The sequence below is a fragment of the Pseudophryne corroboree genome, chromosome 6, assembly GCF_028390025.1.
Source record: "Pseudophryne corroboree isolate aPseCor3 chromosome 6, aPseCor3.hap2, whole genome shotgun sequence".
Lineage (NCBI taxonomy): Eukaryota > Metazoa > Chordata > Amphibia > Anura > Myobatrachidae > Pseudophryne > Pseudophryne corroboree.
Window position 1 is genome coordinate 42,771,320 of NC_086449.1, and position 9,127 is coordinate 42,780,446.

At 47.2% G+C, this 9,127-nt stretch overlaps 1 protein-coding gene across 1 annotated transcript in view; it reads right to left on the bottom strand.

Annotated features, from left to right (window-relative positions):
• LOC134934218 (NXPE family member 3-like) overlaps positions 1-8,685 on the bottom strand; it is a 69,604-nt gene extending 60,919 nt beyond the window's left edge. Inside the window, exons 1-3 of the mRNA XM_063929705.1 lie at positions 8,660-8,685; positions 7,144-7,648; positions 4,398-4,618 (exon numbers count right to left, since the gene is read on the bottom strand). Of these exons, the coding sequence (XP_063785775.1) occupies positions 4,398-4,618; positions 7,144-7,648; positions 8,660-8,685 (752 nt within the window). The remainder of the gene's footprint in view (positions 1-4,397; positions 4,619-7,143; positions 7,649-8,659) is intronic.
• Positions 8,686-9,127: the final 442 nt, after the last annotated feature.

Below are 9,127 nucleotides of genomic sequence, written 5' to 3' on the forward strand. Positions count from 1 at the left end.
AGATCAACACGGGTATTTTGTCTGTGTGAAAGGGTCAACCCGGGTCAAAATTCCCGTGTCTCCAACCCTGGTAAATTCCAGGGTCGAAGTCCCGGGAATTACAACCCAGGTCGACCCTTTCACACAGAAAAAGGACCCGTGTATTTCATGAAATTACCGGGTGGAACTGCTTCACCCGGTAATCTCTGTTTCTGTCTGAAAGGGGTAATTACAGACCTCAGCTCAGTGACTGCCTCCAGCCAGTCTCTCTCTTATAGCCTCCTGACTCCGCCCACCTTTTCTGTCATTGGTGGGCAGTGAAGTCTCTGCTGATAGGGCTACCTCTGCTTTCAGCGCATGAGGGAAAACATGCGGCGGTGCCCACTGACTCCACTGACATCGCATAACTTTGGAGCCTCTCCTCTTGCTCCTGCGGAAGGCAGCTAGCGGCTCTGAGATAGCGCAGCTTCACCGGAGTTCTAGCGCTGAAGGGGGAGGAACTTAGCGGCGTCTCTCAGGTACACAGGGGCACATTTATTAAGCCTGGTGAAGTGACAAAGTGGAAGGTGATAATGCACCAGCCAATCAGCTCCTAACTGTCATTTTTCAAACCCAGCCTGTAACATGGTAGTTAGGATCTGATTGGCTGATTGGCACGTGCCTTGTTCCTGGGGACACCTCCAGTGTGCATGCGCAAATCACTCGGAAATGGCTGCTGCGGCCATTTTCCGAGTGATCTGTGCCCACACAGCAGGGACTCCGTGGTGGGACTCCGAAGGGGTAAGTATATTCACTGGGTACAGTGTGTGCGGTGTGTGCCCCCATGGACCGCACACACTGCACCCATTATAGAAATGCCTATGTCACCATTACTTTGGTATTGGCTAGACGCCGGCCAATCAGAGCCCGGGGGTGGCGTGGCTTTGCGGGTGTCAGGGTGTGGAGCTATGCTCCGTGTCCCTGATACCCTAGAGAAAAAAATATGTGATAGCTCTTTATCATCGATGGTGGGAAACCATCTGGTTCTCCGCCATCAATGGTAAAAGTAGTTACCATCGGTCATAGATCATTGATGATTTTGAATTGTCGATGGTGGCCATCCCTACTCACAGCCCACATATAACATTAGTGAAACTCACCGACTGGATCAGCTCATCCACGGTAGCCCCCCTGACCGCAGGCATGATGCTCTGGGGCTGCCTCACTGAAGATGCTGCTCTTTGTCCCAGCTGGATCCAGAATTCTAACTCCCCAGGCCCAGCTACTGCTAGGCCCCGTCCCTTCCTCTCACACAGCAGGGGACGGGGCTGCACTTTCCATGGCAATGCTTCAATCCAGATGGAGGAGTGTGGAGTGGGTTGAGGGGGAGTCCGCAGCAGCCTACGGGAAGTGTGTAGAGGTGAAGCCTGCAATGATGCTGCCAGAGCGACCAGTGTTAGGTACTGAGCCTGCAGTGGCTATCATGCAGCCCGGCACCAGGATACTCTGTAATAGCAGGCAGCACTGGGGACCCCCTTTCCCTGAGAGAGAGGTGGACATTTATACTGGCCCAGAGGGAACTGTCAGGAGCCCAATCCGCCCATGGGCATAGCTGCCACGGAGTACAGCTGTCACTCCGTGGCAGCTGTGGATTGTGTTGGAGAGGGCATGTCCGGCAATTAGCCCCTGCTGCTGGCTGTGAAGTCCTAGGCTTGCATGCCTCTAGGCATTTCCAAATGCTCTAATTTGCCTATGCCTAGGGCCGGTTCAGCCGCCACCCCCCTGTTATCTCCCAGGAACACCCACTATAATTCCCAGACCCTGCCTGCATATCTGTACTGCGTCTCTGTGCACAGATAATCGGGAGGCATGTGCTGCGTGCATATCGCCGCTGCGTCCATCGATGACTCAAGCCCAGCTGGTGTTTCTAGCACCACTTTTTCGATTCACTCTAATTCCTGTTACATGTGGATCTGCACACCGGGCCTGATCCAAATGCGGCAGCATTGCGGCCATTGTACGCAAATCGGTCGATGTTTTCTTACAGCGCATGCATGTGAGCTGCAGTGCGCATGCACAGCGATTGCATTGCTATAGCGGTTGCAACGAGAAATTAGTCGCAAGGTGAGTGACAGGAAGGCAGCGTTTGGGGGTGGTAACGGGGTAAATGCAGGCGTGTCATGGCCGTTCAGATGGCATTTTGTGAGCGTGCATAAATTAGCAGTTGCAATCTTACTTGCTACTGGAGAGCCCTCTGCGTCCCGGGAGAGCAGCTCAGCCGGCGCGTCTACAGAGGCACTCAGACTCTGCGGCATGACCCGTTTTACGACGATGGTACCAATGTTTTAGCAATTGTACGTTGCCGGACGTAAATGATGTGACAGCAGTGGGAGTCCCTATGCGCAGGTTAGCATCTGCCCATATATGTGATGACCTAAAATGCTGGAATATAATCTTTAATGCATCAGAGTTTTGTATGTTGAACCCTTACTTGGCCCTTACTGTATTTCAATGTATAGGTCTAGTAACTGTGAATCCAGAAGATTTTGGGGAGGGGGGGATGATTATTTCTTATAGCATGAAGAGAGATAGGGGGTCATTCCGAGTTGATCGCTCACTAGCAACTTGCTGGCTTGCGATCAGATAGTCGCCGCCTACGGGGGAGTGTATTTTCACTTTGCAAGTGTGTGAACGCATGTGCAGCCGAGCGGGCCCAAAAAATGTAGTGCAGTTTCTAAGTAGCTCTAGACTTACTCAGCCGCTGCGATCACTTCAGCCTGTCTGGTCCGGATTTGACGTCAGACACCCGACCTGCAAACGCCTGTACACGCCTGCATTTTACCTACCACTCCAGAAAACGGTCAGTTGCCACCCACAAACGCCCTCTTCCTGTCAATCTCCTTGCGATCGCCCGTGTGAATGGATTCTTCGTTCAATCCATCGCCCAGCAACGATCCGCTTTGTATTCGTACGACGCGCCTTCGCATTGCGGTGCATGCACATGCGCAGTTTAGATGATTGCTGCACTGCAAAAAGTTGCTAGCGAGCGTTCAACTCGGAATGACCCCCATAATGTGGAGAGAAATAAAACACTAAGAAAATTAGAGTTAGCAGCTGATTGGTTATTAGTATTACTTTATTTCTCTCCACTTTATCTCTCTCTTCTGGGGAACACATACTAAGCCTTGGAGTGTGATAAAGTGGAGAGAGATAAAGTACCAGCCATTCAGATCCCAACTGCCATATTACAGGCTGTGTTTGAAAAATGATAGGAGCTGATTGGCTGGTACTTTATCTCTCTTCTGGGGAACACATACTAAGCCTTGGAGTGTGATAAAGTGGAGAGAGATAAAGTACTAGCCATTCAGATCCCAACTGCCATATTACAGGCTGTGTTTGAAAAATGATAGGAGCTGATTGGCTGGTACTTTATCTCTCTCCTGGGGAACACATACTAAGCATTGGAGTGTGATGAAGTGGTGAGAGATAAAGTACCAGCCATTCAGCTCCTAACTGCCATGTAACAGGCTGTGTTTGAAAAATGACAGGAGCTGATTGGCTGGTACTTTATCTCTCTCCAAGGCTTGGGTATTGGCAGATGTACTAAGTCTTTCCAACTGCCATATTAGAAAATGACAGGAGCCGATTGGCTGCTACTTTATTTCTCTCCACTTTCTCACTCTGCACGGCTTACACCTGACCCTATATGCGTTGATAAACACTCCTTTTACTGTGTGCATGTTTCTCCTTGCATGCCTTCTGATATAGACTGATTTCACCAACTTCTCTGTAACGCCCCTTTCAGACATGGCCGGGGCTCTGTGACGGCACTGACCCGGGTTTTTTGAACACTGCTTTAACCCGTGACTCAACTAGGGAACCACTTTCACACTGCACCTTGGACCCATGAAATTCCCAGGTGAAACCCATGTCTGCCTTGACATTCAGTGTGAGCCATTGCTGTTTGTGCTCTGGCGCCTCTAGATGAGGTCATCTGCAAGCACCCCAAACAGCCAATTAAGTATTTTCAGCGAACCCGGGTCTAAAAACCTGGGTCACACTATTCACACTACAGGTGACCTGGCTCAGTTCCGGGAATAACTTGGTCCTAAGCAGGGTCGCAGACCGGGGACATCCGAACCTGATCGGGCCTGTTCACACATACCCAAGACCCGTGTCGAGCCGCAAGCCCAGGCAATATCCCAGGTCAAAAGGCTATGGGGTCTATTTACTAAGTCTTGGATGGAGATAAAGTTGCTGGAGATAAAGTACCAACCAATCGGCTCCTAACTGTCATTTTTCAAATACAGCCTGTGACATGGCAGTTAGGAGCTGATTGGCTGGTACTTAATCTCCATCCACGGCTTATTAAATAGACCCCTATATCTGAAAATTGTATTAGTTATAAGGAATGACAGACTCCCTAACATCTCACTCACCCACTCAGCAGAGCATCCTCCAGCTGGCTTGTCACATTGCGGAATAAAGTAGTTCCGTGATAGACCCTGGACTCACACGGCAGCTTCTGTGGTCTCACACACTGCCACGTGTTCCCAGAGGCGGGGTCCTGGTATTTGCACACATCCCTTCCCGGCAGTACCAGGTTACACTCTGTCACTTCACTGCTGTCATTAAGTTGGAAATAGCCATAGAAATACAGCTGAAAAGCAGAACATATATGTGTACTGTATTCTCTACCAGAAGAAAAGCAAGATATAGTTCCACATCATAAACATGTATGAAATACACCATGAAACATGCATATTAGCACTCTCAATATTACTGGATCTAACAACATGGGAGGAAAAAAACAACTGTACTTGCCGCTGAATTTGAAAACCTGGTGATATTCCATCAGTTTTACAGCAAGTTCCAAGCTGCTGCATGTTACAAAATGAGAATATAGAAACATTGGGGGGGGGGGGGGGGGGGGGCTTGGACTGCACACCCTAATGCTAAACATAATGAGAGCTGCTACCTTGCTGAGATTTATAGTTCGACACAGAAAATAGAGAAAATAATGATAATAAACTCTGCAGTCTAACATAGGGTAAGTTTGAGGTGCTTAGTGTAATTTTGGCCAAAAGTATGGTCCCACCAATTGCGACCACGTGGCCTCATCTGGTGGGTCCCTAACACTATTGTTCTACTACAGGGGTTCCCATACCCTGGACGTGAATATTAATATTAGGGACCCACCAGATTAGGTCACCTGGTCTCAGTTGCTGGGACCATATTTTTGGCCAAAATTATCCTAAGCAATTCAAATTCTCTCTATGTTATATTGCAGTTCACTATAATTATTCTGATTTAGCAGTGTTTAGTATTTAGAGTGTGCACTGGCATTTTCTCTTTTTTCAAACAAACATTGTAAAAACATTCGCAAGAAATCCATCAGAATAAAACTCGATGCAACACAAGTTACCGTCCCAATCTATTGAATGTGAAATATTTAAAGTATCTTCTAATGCAGCTATCTCATCTGCTTATGTATTTAAAATATTGTTAGAAATAAATAATTGGAATAAAAAAATATCTAGGGTTCCCTCCTTCCCAAGTGAAACCAGAACTAGAACTTCTGAAATTGCTGGTAAGATGGGGAGGTCAGACAGAAAGAGTGAGGGGGTCTCTCTCTAAATTTCCATAATTGACATTAAGCATTACCAGCCAGGACTGTTGGCGCTATAACAGAGGGGCACGCTCGGCAAATGGTTACATAGTTAAATAGTTACATAGTTAATGAGGTTGAAAAAAAGACAAGTTGCCCATCAATTTCAACCTTTATATAATGACCCTATACTATTCCCTATATAACCATAGCTTAACCCATAGTGACTTAAGTGTAGACCGTTTATCGTCTAGTTGACAACTAGAATTCTTAGTTTTTCTAAAATAAATTTTTCTAGAATACACTATCTATATCTACATATCCATAGATTAACCCCTAATGACTCAATTGAAGACCATTACAATTTCTAAAATACATTAATTTAGAAGTAATATCCTCGGATATCTTTTTCAGTTAGAAATTTATTGACCGAGTCCGACATTAATACATTCACTGGCAAAGAATTCCAGATTCTTACTGCCCTTACTGAGAAGAACCCCTTCCTTCACTGGGTATGACATTTTCTCTACTCTAACTTCAGAGGATGGCCACGTGTCCTTTGTAGAGATCTCTCAAAAAACAGATCTCCTGTTTGCTCCATGAATTGTCCTTTTATATATTTATATTTATATACTGTATGTTATATTGTTAATCAGTCCTACTGTAGGCTGGTCAGCACTGGAATGGTGTCCTTATGGAAGTGGGGCCCCACAAAAACAAATCATGATCCCATTAGGACTAACTAGCCCTCTATTGATAGCACTAGGGCTCTTCCCCATACCCCTTGGATGGTGGGTGTGTTATAAATAAATGTATTTAAAATTAAGAATTAAATGGCTTTACCATGCTGTGACAGCCAATCAAATTGAGCATTAGAGTCTTAACTGGAACCAATAGTATACCAGTAAAGAAGAATGTTAATTTTTGATTGATAATTAACTATAACAGAGGTTCTCAGACACGATCCTCAAAGCACCCCAACAGTCCAGATTTTATGTATATCCATTGCTCAGCACAGACAGGGACGGATTTAGGCGTCAGGCCGCCCGTAGGCACATTATTAGGCACCCCACCCCCCTTCATCACGTAATTGCCCCCTTCATTTCAAGGTGCCAGTCCGAATGCCTAGAGACCACCAAAGCAGCCCCAACCTCACCCTACTACTATCTCCTGGACCAATGGTCATTTACTGACCGAGGTTTATATATTGATAAGTTACCATCTGACCTTCTTTTAAGCATGTATTTTGGATTGCTGATTTTGGCACTATGTGTGCTATGATGGTTGTACTGTATACAATGTCTTGTCATTTTCTATGCTGAGCCACCATTCCATGAATTTCATTTTTGAGTGCCCATTCTGCCAGGTGTGCCGCCCCCCAGGCAAGTGCCACCCCTAGGCCCGTGCCTTACGTGCCTAGTGGGAAATCCGCTACTGAGCACGGATAGTTCAATCAAATTGACTGAAGTGCTCATTAATCACCTGTGGCCAAGCATGGATAAACGTAAAACCTGTACCGTTGTGGTGCATCAAGGACCGCGTTTGAGAACCTCTGAACTATAAGAACTCTGTATCACCTTCCCTGGATGGTTCTCCCTCTTCTTCTTCAAAACAGCCACCGCCTCACTGGAGTGAATGAGCCGGATTTGCACCTCTGCTCTCCCTGGCCATGGGAGGAGGAACGTGGCCAGATAGCTGCCATTACCGTGGTCCTTTACGTGTCCAGTCACTCCAGCCTTCAGTGCCGGAGAGTGCAGCTTGGCTCGGAAGTAATCTCCACCGTATTCCTTTGGCCGACCATGGTGGTCCCGAGCTGTGATGAGCACCTCCAATGTCTCCCCAATCCTGTACGTGTCCCGTGCATTCAGAAGATGGTAATCACAGTGTCCAGGGCTGGTAGATAGGTTATAGTGTGTCACAGGGGATGGCGGCTCAGGCCAGTCAATCAGTCTTAATAGTTCTTTAAAATTAGGATCAGCAGATGTGGAAGAAACAAACGTGGTGTTACTGGAATTTGTGTGATGCGTGCGCCTCTTAGGGGATGGTGCTTTATACTTTTTCAAATATTTCAGTGTTTGCAATCTGTAAATGAACTAAAGATATCAAAGTTACGAACACTAGGTGTGAAAAATTGAACAATATCAGGCAATAATACAATGCACACAGAAATCACTGGGCCTGATTCAGAACCGCCATATGCCGGTGTTCAGGTAGTTAAGTGATATTTTGCAATTGCGCATGGGTGAAAAATAAAAAAATTGGTACGGTGCCTGCATTACACAGATGATAGTACGATCGCAATGTACAGTATCAGAAATGTTCTGGAAAAGTGATGCCCATTCTTGGATGGCTACTAGAGCAGCAAAAGTGGTCTGTTCAGTGGGCACATTATGTTGAACAATGTCGATATGCTAGTGTTGACATTGTGGTGTCAACATTATGACTATTGGGATGGTAACTGTCAACCATGTGACTGGACACCGATGTGCCATTCTGGAATTCACTGGCACTGAAAGTTTTTTCTCACACTCCATAGAAGTGCACAGGGGGGATACATTCAGCAAACCGGTGGTCGGGATGCCAGCAGTCAAAATCACGGTGACGGAATACCGACATGCGGCCAGAATACCAGTACCGGAACTCTGAAATGACTAAAAATGCTGACAACGGATTCCCGACTGCCAGCATCCAGACCGTACGTATGCCGTGGATTCCTAGGGTTGGGCCACGGGGTGGGGGGTAGGGGGATGGTTTAGGCGCCACCGGGGAGGGTTCGGGTTAGGCTGCGGGGAAGGGATGGGTAACGTTAGGCTGCGGGGAGGGGGGGTTAGGTTTAGACACCACCAGAGAGGGTTAAAGTTAGGCTGCGGGAAGAGGGTTAGGGTTAGGCTGTGGGGAGGTGGGGTTAGGTTTAGGTACCACTGGAGAGGGTTAGGTTGCGGGGAGGGGGGTTAGGTTTAGGCACCACTGGGGGGAGGGTTAGGGTTAGGCTGTGGGGGGAGGGTTAGAGTTAGGCTGTGGGAGGGGAGAGTTAAGGGTAGGCTGCAGAGAGGGAGGGTTAGGGGATTTGGTGGGGAAGGTAAGTATACTTACCGAACCCGTATCTGGATTTTCTCCATCGGGATAACACTGTCGGTCTCATGACTGCCGGCATTCCGAACGCCAGTGACACGTACAGCGAAACTTGTAATGTCAGGATTATTGTAGCTGGCATATATCTGTCATTGACATCAGTGTTGCCCCTGGATCTACTCAGGGGCAGATCCAGGGGCATCACTGATGACAGTCAGAGCCGGCCTTAGCTATAGGCAGGCTAGGCATTTGCCTAGGGCATCCAAGCATGTCTAGGGGCATCCAAGCATGTCCCTGCAGTATCTCATGCTGGGAGGGACAGTCCGCAAACTAACTGTTACTTTCCAAATGTAGTCAATCAGTACTTGTATACACTGCTGTTTACATTTGTAAAAAAAAATGCACACTGTGCCTTAAACTTCCTCTGACATGCTTGAATGCCCCTGACTTGTGAGACCTCAGACAGACAGCAGAAGCCAAGTAAATGCA